The sequence below is a fragment of the Adelges cooleyi genome, unplaced genomic scaffold, assembly GCF_023614345.1.
Source record: "Adelges cooleyi isolate 19-005CV unplaced genomic scaffold, UGA_ACOO_1.1 ACOO_flye_CR_arks_rails_tigmint_CR_PRNA_651, whole genome shotgun sequence".
Taxonomy (NCBI): domain Eukaryota; kingdom Metazoa; phylum Arthropoda; class Insecta; order Hemiptera; family Adelgidae; genus Adelges; species Adelges cooleyi.
The window spans coordinates 4310620-4331675 of NW_026096352.1; the positions used below are offsets into that span (position 1 = coordinate 4310620).

Below are 21056 nucleotides of genomic sequence, written 5' to 3' on the forward strand. Positions count from 1 at the left end.
TGTTAAAATCTTATTTTTTGTGATAAGTAATAATATTTAATTTGTCAAAAGATTAATTCGTTATTATTTTTTTTTTTTGCTTTACGCGCCATTTAGGTGCTTCGCAGCTTCTACCAAAGCTCTCCAAACTTCTCGATCCTCTGCATCCTCAATACTTGCTCCATTGCGTAATCTCTTCAGGTCGTCCTTTACTCGGTCCAACCACCGTTGTCTTGGCCTTCCTACAGGTCGTTTTTTATTTGGTTTATTGATGAGTACCTGTCTTATCAGTCCACTCTCTGCACGCCAAACATGACCAGCCCACTCTAATCTTTTCGACCTCAGAAAATCTTTTAAGTTGGCTGTATTAAACAGACTGTCTAAGTCAGCGTTTTTTCTTCGCTCGTATACACCAGTATTGGGGTTTAATATAGGCCCATATATTTTTCTAAGTATTTTCCTTTCGAAAGTCAATAGGTTATTCTCGTCACCCTGCGTCGTGGACCATGTCTCACATCTGTACATGACAATGGGGCGTAAGTAGGCAATGTATAGTTTTTTCTTTGTGTCTCTAGACAGCAGTTTCGATGTGAACATTTTTCTCATTGCATGGTATCCTCGGTTTGCTGCACTTATCCTGGACTTAATCATGTTATGCATATTATTTTTATGATTTATATTAGATCCTAAGTACTTAAAATTTTCGACTTGTTCAAAAGAGAAATGATCAATACTCACATTTTGTACCGGAGTAGGTCGTCTACTCATTAGCATATACTTAGTTTTATTTTCATTTATTTTAAGGCCCATCTTTTTACTTGTCAGTATGAGCTTTCGTACTCTCCCTTCTAATTCCATTTTCGATTCTCCAAATAATACAATGTCATCCACATATGCTAAGAGAGTTGAGCCCCCCCAGTACTTTCATTTCTCGGTCTTCCTGCATGTCTCTTACGACTTTTTCAAGTGATAGACTGAAGAGAGCGGGAGATAGCGCGTCCCTTTGTTTCAATCCACACCTGACCTCAAACTCCTTTGATGTTTTTCCAAGAAAATGCACTTTGCAAAGTGTGTCAGAATTACAACACTTTATTAAGTTAACCAACTTCTTTGGTATTCCGAAATGTATAAGTGCTGACCATAGCCGGTCTCTAATAATGCTATCATAAGCTTGCTGGAAATCAATGAAATTCATGTGTAGGTCTTTGTCATATTCATAATACTTTTCCATAACCTGTCTGAGGGTGAATGTATGGTCAGTAGTGGACTTTCCTTTCATGAAACCACACTGGTATTCACCGGTTATTTCTGTTGAATATTTTTCAAGTCTATGTTAAATGGCTATTGACAAGACCTTATAAGCAGTGTCTAATAGGGATATGCCACGGTCATTTTCCACTTTCTTGGGGTTTCCTTTTTTGTAAATCGGGCAAATAATAGCGGTATTCCAACCCTTTTCTAGTTTTTCTTGCTCCCATATAGTTGAGATGGTTTTGTGTAAGTTTTCCAAGAGGTCTCGCCCAGCAAGTTTGAGTAACTCCGGATTTATGTTGTTCTCTCCTGGAGCTTTGTTGTTCTTCAGTGACTCCACTATTGATTTAATCTCCTCCAAACTAGATTCCGGCACTTCTGGTTCCACTGTAACATATATTTGATCCTCAGCCGGTTCTCTAGATCCATCTGTATTGTTTGTCATCGTCTGATTTATTGTTTAATAGATTCTCAAAATATGTTTGAAACTTGTCTATGATCATTTTGGGGTCTGATATGAGGTTGCCATCGTCATCAGTCATAAGATAGGTACGAGATTTAAAGCCTTCTTTTATTGATTTACATTTTTCAAAGAACATTTTCGGGTCCTTTTTATACGACTCAATGTCATTTAAAGTATTTTTTTCTGATGCTCTTTTCTTTTGCCTAATTATTTTATTTGACCTTGCGTGAAGTTCTGCATATTCCTGTAAATTTGAAGTCGAAGGATTTTGTATCATTTTAACTCTTGCTGCTTTTCGATTTTTTATCGCTTCTCGACACTCATTATCAAACCAGTGATTCTTACTTTTTCCCTTGGTAGCTCGGAGAGTTTCTGCTGCTTTATTTAGTGATTGCTTTATTTGGGTTCACTCATTACGTTACTCAATTCTCCTTGTATTATGTTAAAGCTGTTCAATCTTTCCTTTATTCTGTTTTGGTATTTCATGATTTCCTTTTGATCTCTTAATTTACTTCTATCTAGTTTATGTGCTGTATTAGGTTGTTGCTTTTTTTCCCCAAATCGTTGACAGCTTTAACGATAGGCTTGCTATCACTAAGAAGTGGTCTGTGTCCCCATCCGCGCCCCTATAGCTTCTGACGTTTTTTATTAAGTTGTTAGAGTGTAAAAGTTAGAACAGTTGGAAAAGTGCGGTTGTATAATGTGCGTAGAAAAAAAAATACTACAACCCACTCTTCCCGTCGTTAACTTTAATCTTCAATAACAATAAAAATAATTATCCAAGACTGGTTATCGATCAGTCAACGTTTTTAGTGAATTTATCTTAATTTAAAAAGTTAATAAAATATATAGGTACATACGTAACGTTTTAATTTTCAAAAGTTGACATAAAAAAAAATGTATGTAGGAGGAAGGGGTTAAAAAAATAAGTGTATGAAAAAATCACCCTGTATGTTCATAACTATTCTTAAAATACCGCATCGAAACACCGATATGTAGTAAAATAAAATGCCAAAAAAAGAAAAATACGGATATTCTAAAATTATTGCTTGATAGTTCAAACGCAAAATAGTGACCATATTTACATTTTATATTTACACTGTCAGTCCAGTCAGCTACAAAGCTTCTCGTGCGATCATGGAATTTGTTAACAGTAAAAATCGAGGCCGCTTATTGTTTACGAAGGTTACAGATTTCGTTTCTATAAAACACTTTAAGATGATGTATAACGGTGGCCTTGCTGTTTGAAGAGTTGTGTTTTTTAAAATTATCTTTTGCAAATATCATAGTTGAAAGTAACACTGATCACAATCATAGTAGTGATATACCTACTTTAAAAAAACAATGATTTTTCATTAATTAGGCATAATATTCATCGTGCTCATTTATCAGTATATTCCCCTTTGCCGAATAGCGTTGAGGAATTACATGCTGCTTTGGGTTCCATGGACATTAAGACCAATATGAGCGAATAATTTTTATTTGTGAATGACAAAGTAGCATCTATAATTGGTTTTTCTACACAACAAAATATAAGAGAACAAATTACAAGGATCGAAAAAAAAGAAATTGGGCAGTTTGAATTTGTTAAAACTTTTAAGTTTTAAATATTTGCCAAACCAAAAATGTAAACTAAAATGACAACGACAGAACCGGTCATCAGCCAATAACATAATTTTAAAAACTTGACCAACAAACACATTTTTGGGAGACAACTCAGACAACTTTCCCGTGGTGTCTTCTGGGCAACGCTAATAGGCTGATAGAAAGTGGTAATTATTATGTGGCAGCAACTCATACGTCTCTCATAAATCCGGGCCGCAACTCGTACTTGATTTAGGGATTGGGCCGCAACTCACCAACACCGGTTAATTATCTATTTTTTTATTTAAACTGTTTGTAACTTTTAGAATGATATTGTATTTTTTTTACTGTCTGGACCCACAGTATCTTCTTAACCACTAAAATGATTTCTTCGTGTAACAACTCTATAGATAAAAAATCGAAAAAAAAACATAATATCCCCCCTTGCCTTCAAAATTTAATATTTAATAAAACACCCAAACAAATTTACATATTTTCAACTTAAAAATACGTGCTATAACTTTTTTTTAAATTATTCGTTCTTTTTGTAAAGTAATTTTATTACTTCAGTTGTAATAATTCCAGTAAACTGCGGCCTCTCCCACCGCAATATGCTCCGTCCTCACTGTACTGGCTTGATTCACACAAACATACTGCTATATTAGACGTGTAGATTTAACAAATAATGATTTTTTAATATTAGAAATAGTGAAAATTAAAAAAAAAAAAACAACCAAATACTTAAAAAAAATATTTTGATAACTCAATAGTTTTATTTTTGTTAGCAACACGGATAAACTAATATCAATAAATACTCAATAGATGTTCATACAAATGTTCCCCAATGACGTATAAAGATTTATAAATGTGTAATAATAATAAAAATGATAAATTATATAAAACAAAATTAGCAAATAATAGTTTAGATTTATGAAGGAATGATAATATCCCTAATAATGAAATAAATATAAATACAATAATCAGTACATATTATTTTTGTTTATAAAATTAATTAAAATATTTGTATACTCTTTAATTTGAAAGAGTTCTACATTTATTATTTATGATAAATAAATATATTAAGATAATATAATAAAAACATATTTTAATATATAATATACATTTATAAAAACGGGATAAATAAGAAATTATTATGTGATTAAATCAATTTTTATGATGCTCGATAGCATTTTGTAATAATTATACTGTAACTGTTTTGTAGTTTTGATGATTATACATTGTAATCACTTTTACCATCATTAACATAAGGCAACAATAGGTTCATTTTCTAAATAATATTATATCTTACATTATTATGAAATTATCTATATATATTTACTGTTGACTTTTCTCTTCACTGTTTATCATTTCAAGGCTAGTTTTAAGTATATCGATTTGATGCTAAAATATATAAATTGTTTATTAATCTATTATGATTACACGTATAACTTATAAAAGTAATAATATGTAAAAAAAGTACCTGGGCATGTTTTATTTCCCATTCAGCTAACTCTAATAAATTTTTATTAAAAGTTGACACACGTCGCGCTTTGAAATCAATTAGTTCTGAAACAACAAATAATAATTAAAATAATTTAAACACATATAGTCTAATTACAAAACATGAAACGAGTATTAAATTTTTAATTTTAAATTGGCCAAGCTCAAAACTACTTCTATGACACCATCTCAAACCAATAATCTCGACTTTTTTACCGAAATTAAAAACAGGATTTCAAGAGGAAAGGATATTCTTCTATTCAATGTCCTATACTCTAAAAACGAGGACCTAACCCTTCCTTCAACTACTGGGTCAGACTTACTGAAAGATTTATGTATTCATATTATTCGTGCTAAACGTTTAGGCAGCAAATTTGGTTAAAACCTCGCCCCATTCTATTAAAATTAGATTCACAATCAAACGTCTTTAAAGTCTTCAAATCTAAAATTAAACAACTATTTATCAGCCGTTGCAGTCATGTATCAATTACGGAAGATAGGACAACATACCAACAGGCTTTAATGAAACAATTACGATCCGAACTAGGCAAAAGAAGAGAATCTAGTAATAATAGGCGGTACATCAAATATAATAGAGGAACTCCGTTTCTTGCTCAAAAAAACTAAATTCCTACCAAAGGGGTAAAGTTGTAAATATTTATCATAATAGTAAAAATTAAAAAAAAATATATTTTTAATGTATTTAATGGATATTATCAAAAGGTACGGGGGTCTCCGGACTAAATTAATTGAGCTGCGATGCAACATTCCACTCCTTAATGACGATTTGTCTACAATAACTGAAACATGGTTTAATGACCGAATTTTCTGTTCTGAACAGGGGTTTAATGGGTATACTATTTTTAGCACTGATAGATGTTCAAACACCAGTTTACATCCTAGAGGTGGTGGAGTTGCAATTTGTGTTAAAAACCACCTTCTAACATCGCAAATCTATGTTCAATTTAATTATGTTTAACAAGTATTCGTCGAAGTAAAGTTAAACTCGAACGAAAAAGTTGTTTTGGTTGCTTGTTACATCCCCCCAAATAGTCCCTGCCATACATATTCTAACCATATTCAATCTATTGAATATATTTTAACTAAGTTCAATAACAACGTTAAGCTTTTGGTGATGGTTTGCAATTCAAAGGTAGACACTCAGAAGGTGCTGATTTACATTTTGACTGTTTCAATTTGAAGGAGTTTGTTCAATTTAATTAAATTTAAATACATCTAGATCTTTACTTGACTTAATTTCCTCTAATATGCTAAATACCTTTGTTTCTCCTATCAAAAACGATTTCTTAGTCCTAGTTGATAATTACCATCTTTCATTATTAGTCAGATTTAAATATAATAAGAATAATTTTACAAGTGATAACTCTTGTATAGATTAATATGACTTTAGGAAGGCTAATTACTCAACAATCACTCACACCTTAAGTACAGTAGATTGGAATTTACTCTACAAATATAATAACATAGAAATAGCTTGTAATACATTTTATGAAATAATTCTAGATGTTATCAAGAAATTTGTACCTAAGAAATTATCTGTCCGCTCTAAATTTACTCATTGGTTCAGCTATGAACTACGAGTAAAACAAATGCTAATTAGTAAACAGGTTGCTCATAGAGCTTTTAGACAGTCATCCAGTAAAAGTGGTTATAAAAAATTGTCTGATATCAGATTAAAATGTAAAAAATTGACTAGAAAATGTTATTCTACATATTTAACAAATACTCAAAAATATTTATCTTCTAACCCACGCTAATTTTCAATTTCGGAAATCAAGCTTCGTAACTCCTTTATGGAAAGATGGCATTAAATCGGCAGTTGAAAATTATCGTCCTATATCTAAATTAAGTACACTTTCAAAACTTTTAGAAAAACTTATGGAACCAAAATTATATGAATCATTTAGGCACACTTAAGTAGATGAACAACATGGTTTTTGCAAATCTAAATCAACAGAAACCAATTTAATAGTATTATTATACTTATTTAATTGATATTGTAAAAATAAGTGGTAAAGTAGATGCAATTTACACAGATCTTAAAATGGTCTTCGATTCGATTGACTACGGTATCCTGCTGTTAAAACTAAAAAAAAAGCTGTATAGGAAACCCATTATTATCAAGGTTCTCATATTATTTATTTAATAGGCCATTCTGTTTACCTACGTGGGTGGGGGGCAAAACACACTCACGGCTGTCCATGCCCGTCGTAAAAGGCGACAAAATGGACCTAGTATCAAGTATAGGTTTATCTATACTTGAATAGCATCCCTTAGTAATAAGAGGTGCCACTGCGATTCAGAAAGCAACCGGAAACCACTGGATTAATTTTCCCAAACATCAAGCAATGAAGGTTAAACGTAAAAAGAATGGAGAACCAGATTTGCAACGACATCGGAGTCAAAGTAAACGGTCATCTATCCTATAACATATAACCTATCCCCTCTTTTATTCATTATATTTATAAATGATATTAGAGCCACCTTCAAATCATGTACATATCTATTATTTGCCGATGACCTGGAAATCTATTTATCAATTAATTTAATTGAAAACTCAAACCAGTTACAAAACGATCTAGACGAACTTTCGAAATAGTGTATTCTAAACGGTCTTTCAGTTAACCCATCTAAGTGCTAATATGTCTCATTTAACCACCTAAAAAATAAAACCATAGCTCCACACAAAATAAAAAAAATGTCATCTACTGTACGGCATTTTATTGTCTTCTGATCTCACATTCAATGCCCATATTGACGCTATTTATAGCAAAGCTATATAAGCAATTGGTTTTATACATAGAAACAGTTTTAAAAGCATTCATTGTCTTGAGGTATTGTATTGTTCTCTTGTTAGGTCCATATTAGAATTTTGCGTCAGTAATTTAGAGACCTAAACAATATAATCTAATTGATAAATTTGAAAAAATCCTACGACGCTTTTTAAGAATAATGGCACAAAAATTAGGTCGAGTGGATATCTCTGTAAATATTTTAGCTGTAAAATAGGGTTTAGAATCATTGGCCTCTAGAAAGTTATATAACGACATAGCTTTTATTTATAGTTTAATAAATGGTAAATTATCCTGTCTAGAGTTCCTAAGCAAAATTAACTTTAAAATTCCAACCTTTAATTCAAGAAATAATCGCCCGTTCTTGCTGAACAATGTTTCACAAACTTAATTAAATATAGTCCGGAGTATCACATTTTAGATTCATGTAACAATGTAATTCATTTTATTTTTTCTTTTGATTCCCAACTTAAATTAAAAAATATAATAAAGAATAGTAATTAAGCTTACATGTACTTATTGTATATATGTATTTATTTTGTATTCTTTCTATATATACTCGTATACAGTACATCTAATACCTAAGTTTTAGTTGTAAAACTTTAATAACTGTAATTATTACCCCTTTGGGGCGTTAAAACTTTAAATAAAATACATTTTTATTTACCTTCTTTTCCTTTATCAGACATTACTTCGAATTTTTCACAAGATAATTGTTGAGTTGTCTCCGCCTATAAATAATATTAATATTTAATGTTCAATGCTACATTGTAAAAATGAAAAGCATATTATATACTTACTACAATAACAAATAGCATTATGTAAAAATATGTTAACTTACAATTATATCAGCATCTAATGATTATACAATTTATTGAGTTTTTAACTCAAAAATTGTGTAAACTAATGTTTTAATTTCTACACAATCAAATAATTTTAATGATTACTAACAAGCTCTAATTTTATAAATATTTGATTGAATAAAACACTAGATATTTAGTATTTATATTATGGAAAATCAAATTCTAAAAAACTAAATTAACTCAAAGCTACTTTCACTATTCTATTTTTTAAATAATAATTGAAACAGTATTAATAGGTATCATGACAAAAGACATTTTACCATGTTATGTACTATAACCATTTACAAATTATGAACTTGTATTCAATGCTTAAAATATAACAAAGTAATGTTCAATGTTTAATTGTAAGTTCCCAAAAAAAATAACTAAGTAATATTTAAGAAACTAAAATATACATACTTTTACTTTTAAGTACAATAAACCCCAAAAAATATCATTGTTTTATTTTAAACATAAAATGCAAGTTTTATATAAGATGTGCCTTTGTGAATGAGACAGAAATGAGTAATCTAATAATAAATGGCTCATAATAATACTTGTACTACGGTTTTGAAATGTCTAATTTTTATCTTACATACTTATCGTAGGCATTGTTACTTACATCAATTATTTCTTGAGCCTCATTAAACAATTTAATTAAAAATTATCATTATTATTATTAGTAGTGTATAGTTTTACTTGTGATGAATTAATAATTTACTTACAGCATGAACATCCTTATTTTTAGCTCTTGCTTTTTCTAAATTACGGTTGGCCGCTTCATAATTTGCTAAACATCGAAGCCGCCTATATAAGAGCCGTTTGGCAGCAAATGAGTCACCTACGTAATAACGTAGTGTGTCTGAAAGCTTTAGGTCTTCATCAGATGCTACTCTCCCTTCTACTTTCTGAAAATAAAAATTATAAATGTACACATTTATCTCAATGTTATAGTACAACTCTTTTTGGTAAATAATTATTAAATTGTGTTCTTATGAAGCGGATTTTTGGTCTTGGTTTCCCAATGCTTTCACCTCCAATTGGGTGGTCATTTATTTTTCCAAGAAGAGAAACGGACAATAAACATATTGTAATTAACTTATTATAAAAAAAAAATACAGCTTCTAAATTACCCTTAATTTTTCTAGAGTTTCAGAAAATCGATTTAAAAACCAATCTAATTCTCTATGATCAAATGTAGACAACTGGATCAAACACGATGATATTTTAATATAACAATCTGCAACGTCTGATGAAAAAAATAGTTAATCAGTCTGTATCATTATGGTTGGACATACAAGTTAAATGCTTTTAACTAACCTTTGTGTTTGTTTACCATTTTGTCAGATTTCATTGTAGCGTCTTTTAAGTGGCCATAATAATCAATAAGGAAATTTTTCTCTTGTTCGAAGAAGTCATTGACATCCCGGACAGTTGCTGAAAGTAGATACTCATCTGTTGTTTTAGATAATGATTTCATAATTTCCTAAATTTAAATTAAATATAGTTATTAATATGTTATGTCATTAAAGTAATAATAAGAAATATATTTGAAATAATTATTCTTGATATTTATGTTTCTACAACTGTGTACTGGTAAGCATGAAAATATTAACTAATATGATGTCAGGCGATGGTGTGACGACCCGTCTCAAAGCAAATTTGCTGAGTACCATGTAATAATAGTCGCATTAGGCCCTCAAGGCTTTTTAAGCTACATGAACAGTGGAATATCTTCCCATAATTAACCCTTAATTAATGGCATGCAGTAACATGTATTTATAGATTTATATACCTTTATATACAAAAATAAGTGACTTTATCTATGTATATTCTTTACAAGGACTAAACTGTACGTTAATTTTTTTTTAGTTTATTAATATCCAACCCGTTTATACAGAACACATAAGTCCAAAAATGTCGTACCTATCCGAGATAAAGTATTTGAAAATTTCACTTCAAACTTTCAAACTTCAAAAGTTTCCCAACTAGAATACATTTTTTTCAATGAAGATTTAATATTGTTTTTTAAAATGTTTTTGAATAATTTATAAAAATAATCATTAAAATCTAAGTGAAATAATTAGAATGCACTATTTTTCTTCTCAATTGTGAAAACGTACAATGTTATTAAACGGAGCCCTCATATTAAATTTGTTTTTATCATTATTTAAAAAGCTGTTTATGAATTTAGTATGATTTCTTATTAGAACATTAATGATGTATAATAAATATGAGTGTCATGTAGGCTTACCTCAAAAAGTTCCTTTTTATTTTTAGTACGAACAGCCAAATCTTGGTCGTATTCTAAAAATACTCGAAAATTTGTATCATATCGAAACACAGGATGCTGAGCTAGCCTTGAAAGAAACATTTCATGCATAGCAACTGTTTTTTTAAAAGTGGCTAAATACTCACTAAAAATATCAACATAATTGAATTATTAATTAAAAGTTATCAAAATAAATAAATTTATATCTATTTATATCAGCTTACGCTTCCAATTCTTTTTTCATTTTCATAAACTCCTCCTTTGTCATAGTACCTTCTCCTTCACCAAGTTTTTGTAATTTTTCTCTAGATGAATCAAAATCTGGACGAGGTGGTGCTGGAGGAATCTATAAAAAAAAAATTTATTTTTATTATTAGTTATTAATAATTAATCATCATTATTTTAACAACAAATAAAACCATAAGTAATACAGTTTTAATGTTAACAATCATGTAGAGGTCATTTTGCTTGTTCACAATCATCAAAAGAATATACCTACATAGTTAAATATACTTTTAATTAATATACCTAAAAAAAAAACACTTTAAATCTAAAATTTGTTTCAAGATTTTCTAAAATTTAAACTACAGTCTATAGTATTAGTAAAATTAATCTACATATAAATGATAAAATTAAAGTTACGGTCTACTTAAAGCTTAACGGCTAAAATGATAAAACATGGAACATGCTTTAGCCTGCTGGCTCCTGAATAGTGATTATTTCTGATCTATCATCTCCTTGCGATTGATTACGATAGTATAGTCTTAATTATATGTTCTGGCCAAAACGTTTGAATGACGATGACGACTCATTATTATGATGACATCTTATATGTTATATGTTACACAGAGTATACGAGCGCCACATCAGAGATGTAATGGGGATCGCTACGCCCATTTCAGTCATGCAGCATAATATGAGTAGTGGTGCTGAGGCAAGAGGCACAGGGACCGACCACATCAAAATGATCCGGTGCATTCGAATCAATCTTACGGAAGTAGGCCCTACTCCTGCTATTTCTTGTCGTTATTTTGTGTTATTTTCGAGATGGCAGGCCAAGACTAAGGCATGTTTCATGCTAATATAAAAGTGCTGTTTGTAGAATTTTACAAATAGTAGGTAGCTATTTAGATATTGGTGTTCTCTTAGAATAATTATGTTAATAGGACTAAACTAGAGAATCTTATTTCCCTGTACACAAAAATTCCTAAATCCGAACGTTTCATGTTACAGTTTACATAGTTTGAATTACATGTGTATTCGTATAATTCACAGATAGTATACATGTGAATTAGTTATACATTACAATTTTGCATAAATTATCAAAATACTCTTTAAAATAAAAAATATTTAAAACTTTCCTTACAATTACCAATAGTTATAGATGTTATCTTAATATATTGTAAATTCAATTTTTTATTTATATTACTCTAATATAAATACTATTTCAACTATATCTTAAGGGCCATTGCTGTTTCATCCAAGGTTTGTAATTGGTTTCGTTAAAATATATACACGTCAACATGTTTTTACATAATTGATTAATACAAAATTATGTCAGAATTATAATTTGTATTTTATTTATATATTGGACATTATTAAAATAAACAATTTATCTCCACAATAAAACAAAATGCAATTCTACTTACAATATATCCAGCATAATCCTCATTCTCTTCAAATTGGTCATGTAACCAAATAAACTCTTCATGTTGTCTTACAACTGAAAATTCTGACTTTTGAAAATCTGGTAACGTTGTCTACATAAAATGGTAAAAAATTTTAGTTACTAATGGTTTTTGCTTTAGTACATAATGCTTAAATCTTACCTTTGATAGAACAGTAAACTTCACTCTGTCTTTTTCGCTAAGAGCGTCAGAAATGACAACTTGAAGTGAGTTATCACTTAAGTCCACATTCTCTGAATTACTTCCCTATAATATAAATAATTACACCTTATTAATGAATAACACAGTACTAAAAAATTTCTGTAACAGAAAACTGTGCTTAATAAATTACTTAATAAAAACAAAATAAATACTTAATAATATATATGTTATTAATTGTCATAAACTATAGTCAATATCACCGTGTTATCCATAGAATATAAAATATAACAGTACTGTAGATCTAATGCACAATTAAATAAAACACCAATTTATTTTACTAGTTAATATTTTACACACATTATATTGTTTACCTCATTTAGGAGGTCCTCATTCATCAGATCACTAGGAGAATGATCTTCTACGTCTAAATCTTCAGACTAAAACAAATTACAAAGTTTTCAGTTTATTTATAATTTATAATACTTTTTCCAATGATGACACAGTTGGTAGCTCAGCGCTCTAGATACCACTAAACAACAATCAAGCTTGGATTTTTTTTTTTAATTTCCTAAAAACTGCAGTACTGATTTCTAAGCGGTTTCTGGAAGCAAAGCTACCGAACGACAACTCTGATATCACAGATTAGATAAACAATGAAAAAAAAAATATGATTATGGCGTATTGACCGGGAGTGGCTATGGCTAACTTTATGCCAGTTCGGTCACCGAGGTGTATGGCATTTCAGCTATGCATTCGGGGTTAATAGTGTGGGTCGCCGTTAAAAATCCCGGGTGGCCGTCCATCTGGGATCAAGCAGCAACGGACACAGCTTAACCTCAAGTGCCATACGGCACTTGAGATGTCCACTGCGCCACACCTCCCGGTTAAGATAAACAATGATTATTTATTATACAATCATTGTATTATTACAATATTTTTATACTATCAATGTTTATTGATAAACAATCAATAAACATAAGTGTATAATCTCTGCTAATATCATCGATTTGTTGAGCAAAAAATTAAAATAACGCACATCAGATCTATTTAAAAGTTAATCTATAAACTGTATCTATAAAAAAGCATTATCTTTTTTGTTGTAGAATAGTTATTCTGAAAATTTGTTTGACTCTCATATGCACCTAGGAGTTATATATTTTTCTTTCTATGAGAGTTTCTTCTCTCATGGGCTGGATTACCTATAGTATCACTATTTTAGCAACAAAATTACAAATGTAATTATTAAAATTCAAGTACACTGAAGTGTACTTGACTTTTATTGTTAATATCCTATTAAAATAATAAATTCCTAATTGAATATACGTTGAAATATTATAAAATATACATTCTAAATATGACGTTAAAACAAAGTTATAGAAATTAAGAAACAATTTCTTCCTACCAATAAAAACTAATTTTTGTTACTTTATACTTACATGCATTTTATCTGCGTTGAGTACAGCAAAGTTCTTAGATTAAGGAGCAATACTATAGAGGATACAGTTCTTTAAGAGTATAAATGAACAACAAGCGAATTGACAACAATTAAACAGCGACCCGATAATGACTAGAACAACACATTACAATTGTAATAAAACACATAATAATTATAACAATTATAATAATAATAATAATAAAAACGATTTCACGATTGTCCTTACAGAATTTATATGGTGATGCGAACTGTGACTTATTCACTTATTGAATAAATTTAAACATATGAAAACTGGCTACAGGAACCTACCATTTAGCAGTAGATAATACTATTGAGTATATATCGTACAATTTGTATTTAATAATTTATGTTTAACATTATGTTCGTACTCAATGATAATACTTTTGTGAACTATGAATTGTGACTAATTTATTTGCAAAACGACAAATTTCGATAAGCAAAGTACATGGTATATACGCCCAACGTAATATCCATTTCGTTTGTGACAATATTGTGATCGAAAATGATAACAATATCAGTTTGGTGTTTGTAATTATTATGTTACTCACTATTCAGTGATAATATTATAATCATAGATAAAACAATAAACAAACAATTATACAAAATAATATTATAATAAATTATTATTTATTTTTGTAAATTTGTACTCAAATAACAGGTACTTATTATCTATAGTCAATAGAAACCATAGACAAGAACACACATAGAAACTTCCAACAGCGTTGCTACTAATAATCAATTAACTAATCACAATTTACAAATATTAATGAATTTTCAGTCAAAGTAATAGCCCTAAACTTTATTATTATGTATTTCTACAAGTTCTTTATTTAAAAAATTATGTTTAACAAACGGTAAAACCTCTTGCTCTTCAAGTATGCAATACAAAAGTCAATGTTTACTACTTGCACATGAATACCATAGACTTTGGATAGATAATATGTCCCAAGTAGGAACTCTAATATTAAATCTATTCATTCGTTTGTGAATTAATTATTATTTACTATAGTCAATACTATATTATATATTAACTTATTTAATTAACCTTACCACAACGACTTAACCACAATTATATACTGTTACAAAAAACATGATAATGGGTGGTTTTATAATAACCTACGGTTTCAATTGTAGAAAGATGTAAAGAAGTGATTTATACAAAAACTGCAATAGCTTAAAATAACTTTCTGTTTTTTAGCACTACAAATTGAATTGTAACATACAGTACAATAATACAGTTGAATCCATGTACAACACACATACACTGATATTTATTTATAAGAATTACTGAATGTTCTTGTAGTTGTTTTTATTTCTTCTTCAGATATAAGGTGATACTACTAACTACTTGTTAGTTGTTAGACAAAATGTCTTAAAAATAAATTTAAATTACCTCTGATGTTTGAATATTGTATTATGTATTATGCTTAAATTAAATAAAGGATGCTTTGTACGAACAATGAAACTTCCATACTTTATAAAACGCACTATTAATAAGGTGGAAGACTAATAAGTACAAAAGGTTGCTTGTGAACCATTAAATTGCTTCCTAGGTTATATTATATGGATGAATTTTACCAAAATTTTTAGACTTCCATTTTATTACAATGCAAAATATATTATGAAGCTGATAATCCTTTAAATAATCACAGCTTTACCAGTTGTACTGGTAAAGCCAACCCATAAAAGTAATACTAGCATATATTTACGTCTTAAGTAACCTATATAAATTATGTATAAGCTGTTAGATACATACATTAAATAATACATATTTAGCCTTCACAACTGAATTATTAAATAACATAGTAAGTAACTAGTGGCATATAGGATCTTTTTCATTAATGTTTTTATAAAAGTAGTTAAATTACCTCATGAAAACTATGGACTGACATCTAAAATCAAATACGATATGCAATTTATTCAGTACTTTATTTTTAAGAAAAATGGCTGACGTAATAATTTGTAATATTGCAATTGGCTATCAACAAGTTTGTCAAATTACAAATTACTAATAGTGAATATAAACAGGAATAAATATTTTAATAATTGTATTATTACCAAAAACTATTTAAAATGTTTATTTCTTTCTTTTAATAAAAAAAATTATGTAAATATTTAAGCAATTTTTTAGGAATATTTTATGAAAAATATAACATAAAACAATTATTTTACTTTTCTATTCATATTTAATAAGTTACAAATAATCTTCATGTATAATTTTAATTTTAGTTTTAATAATTGTTAATATTATTATGTAACTTATTAGTAATTGTCAATTTAATCTTTTCTACGACGTTTCTCACGATCTGGCTGTTGCGGTTGAGCTCTTTTAGATGCATGCTTGGCTTGTGTCAAGAACTGATCCAAACCAAATGGATCTTCTTCTTGTTGATGTTTTTCAAATTGAACTGGGCCAGATCGACCGCTAGCTTTTGGATCACGATCAGTTCCACTAAATTCTTTATTTGGAACGAATCTACAAAAAAAAATATTATTAAAAAAAAAGTTTAAAAAATATACTTGAAGTAAAATACTAACCGGTTTGTCTTAACTATCTTATCAAGATCTCCTCCATAAGCTTCTTTGTCAATACTAGCAGATGGACGGTAAATATGTTGAGCCAAAGAGGCACCTCCACGCCATGGTTTATCATAAACATTATATTCTTCATCATCTCCAAAGCCAGTGTCCATTCCAGATGTTGTGTTAAGTAATCTTTGATCATATTGAGTTTCGCCAGTTTTCCTAGTGATTGCTGGTAATCCAAGAGCAATTTGTTCACTAATGTCGCGATCACGTAACACTTTATTCTTTCGGCTATCTGCATTTCTTGCAAGGTTACGATCACGAGCTCTGTCCTTTTGCCGCTCTAAACGTAACTGGTCTCGTTCACGTGATTCATCATTCTTTGCACCCGGAAGCCGAATACCAGCTCTCTCTTCCCTAGCTTTTTGAGCCAAAGCCCTAAGATGTTCTTCCTTCTTTTCTTTCTCTTTTTGAGCCATTTTCTTTTCCAACTGTGCTCTCATTTCAACAGCTTCCCTAGCTTTACGATCTGCTATATAAAGCGATTCAGCTAATTTTGCAAATTTCTCATTTATGTGGTTTTGTTGAAGACCACGTCCATCAGCTGCTAAACGTTTATCAAGAGGTATTGTATATCCTTTTGAATTTTTCCAGTTTGATATACAAGGTGGGATTTTCCATTCTTTTTGTTCTTTTACTGATGTTTTTCTTGTAGGGGAATGCATTAATGGTGCAGGAGGAGATGGAGGTCCACGAGGTATTTTTTTATTTATTTGAAATTTCGGAGGTTCCATTGGATCTTTTTGTGCTTCAACTAATCTTATAACACGTTGTTTGGATCCTGAATTGTAGTCCTTACCTTGTTCAGTTGGTGTATAACGAAACCATTGAACTGGAGCCTAAAAAAAAAAATTAAAACATAAATACCTATTGGTATAACACAATATATAAATTTATATATATATATATATATATTTGTACATACAGGTTTATCTGCAGCCCTAACAGGTAATGCAGCTGATACTTTTGAGTTGGTAAGTTTTTCAAGTGCAGCTCTAGTTTTCTCTGTTATATCAGCAACTTCATCTGAATCTGGTTTTTGCAATGATGGATCATCTTCATTTACAACTTCGGACGGTAGCATATCTGATAATTTTGAGTATATAACCTTATCTTTTCTATGGCCTTGGCGGGCAATCACATCATATTTGACTTTGCCATCAGAAGTCAACTGAAGTGCTAGAGCATTTGAAACCGAGTCTTTATTTTCTTTTCCTATGTTTAATGGATACTGTGCCACCTGGATTTCTGGATATGCTCCACCATCTCCAAAATCCTAAAAACAATAAGTATTAGATTTCCTAATTACTAACATTGTTAATAAGTGATATTTGCGTTAGTCACGCTATGGTTAAAAACGATCACAGTCAGATTGAATCACACTATCACTCAGGTAAGAAATGTACATAGGTCTCACTTTATTCAAGTGTGACTAAAAATTGCGGGACTAACGGAGGATTAAAATCATTATTATTTCATTGAATCTAAAAACTAAAAATTGATTTGAAGTTCAGTATACGATGTAACCATAATATAAAGATAATAAAGAATTTAAATTAATTTATTGTAGTAATATAAGCATTGGCACATATAGGGAAGAAGCGCTTTGGGACACTTTAATCCCCCAAAATCAAATTTTCATCAAGGAAGTACTAAGTATATATCATTGTTTTCTACAATTTAATATTTGTACACTAATCACTATAGTTGAAAGTGGGAGGCATAACGCCCACGTTTTTTAATCAATATCCTCCTATAACATTTGGGCTTTTTGCGTCTATGAATATAAGTGCAGATATTAAGATTTCATTTACTCTTCTCATAAACTATTTATTAAAACAATTTATAGTAATAATATGTAAGATTATTTTAAATTTTTATTCTCTTTCTCAATCAATTTACATACAGGATGATCAAATTACATTTATCCACTTATTTTTGAGGAAAATAATTTCATAAATATTCTTATTTATATCATTATTGTTTGTTATTCTTAATATTAAGTCCAAATATTAAAATTTTTTTAGCATTTTCAAAAGCGCTACTAACTTTTAAAATTTTAATTGTAATGTAGGTGTATTTTTTATTTACTTTTTAAATTACAAATACTTGTCTGGACATTCTGACTAATCAATAACCAGTTTTGTATAATTACTTTTAAAATTATTAAAATTTTAAATTTAGGATAGAAGGAAGGGTGTATTAAGGGATTAGAGGTAGTCGGGATTTTTAAATTATCCCGATTATTTTTTTTGCATTTTCTTGATGTCTCAAAAATATTATCTGAATCCAAGGAATAGATGACTTGTTGTAATCAATTAAATAATTAATATTTCTATACATACATCGAGTATAAAACTTTTTAAATGAGTTTTTCTCGAAACTATGTTTCGATGACTAAGTCGGTGACCACTATAATTCAAAATCCACTTGACAGATTAGAATGAAATTTATACAGCTTATTGAAAATATAAAAAACTAGTGCCTGATTAAAGGATTTTTTTTTCTAATAAAAATTATATTTTTTATAAACAATAAACTAGTGTTTTTTTTTTCCTTGAAAATCCATGAGTTAATGATCGGAGGTCACCATTTTGTTTATTTAGAAAAAAAAAAAGCTTTGATCAGGTGCTAGATTTAACTATTAAACTAATGATTTTTTTAGGTTTCACTGATTTTAAAAGAACCAGTAAAATTTTATGTTGGCCACCGCAAAACACAACTTGTGAGACGGGGTCCAACAAATATAGTAATAACTTGATTTTTATCTGAGGGTATAACTCAACCACATTTCTCTTTCCATCTCAACATTTAAATGCTAATAACACTAAAAGTAATTATTTATACCTGATTATCAGTCAAAACCTTTAGTAAAATTAATTTAATTTAGTAAAGCTAATTAAATACTAAATTAAATTGATATGTTACTATTCAAGTTTCAAATCATAAAATATAATTATAAATATTGCTCAAATAACCTTTTTTTTTTTCTGAAATTTTTACCATTAAGATATTTTCTATTAACATAATACAATATTAATTCAAAAAAGATAGGAAGTGTCATAATAAATATTATAAGAACTTTAAGTATAATATACCACATCTTATATGCTTTATAGTACGCCTAAAAAAAGATTTAGATTATGTAGTTTGTATATTGATTTAATAAGTAACATTTACACTTAATTGAAATCAAATTTTATTTCCTAAAAGCATTTGACTATTTTTAGTATATCCTATTAAATAGAGCGAAGGTTTGTTTTTCAGTGGTATGCGAGAAGAGAAACAAACTCAACACTATAAGAATCAAGTTTGACAGCTTACACGACTAGGCTACAAGTTGATAAAAAATATTTTCAATACCTCAATATTTCGCGGAATCCATCCGATACGTTTGCCATAAGGTGGGATTTTCACTGCGTAGACTTCATAACTGTTAGATTCAGTCACTATTTCATCAGGTTCTTCATCTTCCAAATCCTGAAGAAATTGTTTTGGTGCAGGCAATACGCTAAATAATTAAATCATTCATAACATTACAAATATATATATATATTTATATATGTAGTAGTATCTACTGTTTTATGTTCTAAAATCAGCCTTATCTATACATAAAATTGAAGTAGAGTAACCATTAGTTGTAGTATTTAAACAAGCCTACATTTCAAGTATAGTTAGTGCAAACCGCCATGAAAGGTTGCTGCAATATTTAATAACACGACTTTATCGTTGGTATAACTAAAGTAGAATTGAGTACTTACCTAAACAGCGACATTTTAATTTTTGTTTCAAATTATTTAAAACAAAAGTTTTGAGCAAAAGGGATTGACCTTATCCTTAAGTGCTACGGCCGAAAAGCAAAATACGATGCAAATTGCAGTTCAACAAAAAACAAAATATTGGTTAGTAATATCTAATATTTAATCCTAATGTCTGATAGTCGATAGCTGATGCCTGATACGAATTATACGAATATATAATGTGGCACGACCGGAAAGCGGAAACTGGCGTCTGGCGGTGTGCGACGTGCGTTAGAGCGTGTTAGTGCGTATGCAGTCGAATGCGGAGTACGAACACAGAATAGATGAAAGCAGAAGGGTCACTTTGAATGAAAACAAAACAGTGACGGCCATTTTGTGACAAACTATTTAGTAGTATATGTTATATTTATACACAAAAAATAATAATGATATATAGAGATAACATTATAGTGGTGTAGCCTTCAGAAGATGGCCGCCGCGTTTTTGTGTGATAAGCATCTTCCCCGTGTTAATTTTTATCAGTGTCTGGGGCCTGCTGTGGAGCTGCTGCTGTGTGGCATGCGGCCACCACGGCCAAGTGAACCAACTACGTCCTACATATCCATAGACCTATAAAGATTTCTTTATAGGTCTATGTACATATCTAATGGGTATAGCAGTGTTACCAAATTCAGGAAAATTTGGTATATCATGATTTACCATAATGCTGCTGTACTGTCA

General features: G+C 29.6%; 3 protein-coding genes across 5 annotated transcripts; all 3 read right to left on the reverse strand.

Annotated features, from left to right (window-relative positions):
• Positions 1-81: 81 nt before the first annotated feature.
• LOC126844746 (uncharacterized) lies at positions 82-585 on the reverse strand. The gene has a single exon (XM_050583142.1). It carries the CDS (start codon positions 583-585, stop codon positions 82-84), a length of 504 nt encoding a protein of 167 aa, XP_050439099.1.
• A 3797-nt stretch (positions 586-4382) lies between these two features.
• Positions 4383-14465, reverse strand: LOC126844802 (sorting nexin-6). 3 transcript variants are annotated; one of them, XM_050583218.1, is made up of 13 exons: positions 14278-14464; positions 13970-14100; positions 12905-12970; positions 12534-12638; positions 12354-12464; positions 10929-11050; positions 10687-10849; positions 9753-9918; positions 9566-9681; positions 9158-9340; positions 8258-8321; positions 4758-4843; positions 4383-4678 (listed from the first exon to the last, which is right to left on the reverse strand). In XM_050583218.1, the coding sequence occupies exons 2-13, from the start codon at positions 13973-13975 to the stop codon at positions 4613-4615; spliced, it is 1254 nt and encodes a 417-aa protein (XP_050439175.1). In that variant the 5' UTR covers positions 13976-14100; positions 14278-14464; the 3' UTR covers positions 4383-4612. The 3 variants fall into 3 exon arrangements, with proteins under 3 accessions (XP_050439175.1, XP_050439174.1, XP_050439176.1); XM_050583217.1 differs by having other exon boundaries at positions 14195-14463; XM_050583219.1 differs by lacking the exons at positions 4383-4678; positions 4758-4843; positions 8258-8321 and adding an exon at positions 8957-9072 and having other exon boundaries at positions 14195-14465.
• A 1587-nt stretch (positions 14466-16052) lies between these two features.
• Positions 16053-20665, reverse strand: LOC126844510 (puff-specific protein Bx42). Its single transcript, XM_050582760.1, has 5 exons — positions 20337-20665; positions 19939-20086; positions 17501-17851; positions 16528-17414; positions 16053-16465 (listed from the first exon to the last, which is right to left on the reverse strand). The coding sequence occupies exons 1-5, from the start codon at positions 20348-20350 to the stop codon at positions 16267-16269; spliced, it is 1599 nt and encodes a 532-aa protein (XP_050438717.1). The 5' UTR covers positions 20351-20665; the 3' UTR covers positions 16053-16266.
• Between the last annotated feature and the right edge of the window lie 391 nt (positions 20666-21056).

Bases quoted from the DNA above. Each gene is read 5' to 3' on its own strand.
- LOC126844746 (XM_050583142.1), bottom strand. From the start codon at position 585: ATGAGAAAAATGTTCACATCGAAACTGCTGTCTAGAGACACAAAGAAA.
- LOC126844802 (XM_050583218.1), bottom strand. The intron at 11,051-12,353 runs GTAAGTAGAATT...TTTTTTTTATAG, and splicing joins AGGATTATGCTGGATATATT to ATTCCTCCAGCACCACCTCG. The intron at 8,322-9,157 runs GTAAGTAAATTA...TATTATTTATAG, and splicing joins AAAATAAGGATGTTCATGCT to GCGGAGACAACTCAACAATT.
- LOC126844510 (XM_050582760.1), bottom strand. The intron at 17,415-17,500 runs GTATGTACAAAT...TTTTTTTTTTAG, and splicing joins TTAGGGCTGCAGATAAACCT to GCTCCAGTTCAATGGTTTCG. The intron at 16,466-16,527 runs GTTAGTATTTTA...TTTTTTTTGTAG, and splicing joins AAGATAGTTAAGACAAACCG to ATTCGTTCCAAATAAAGAAT.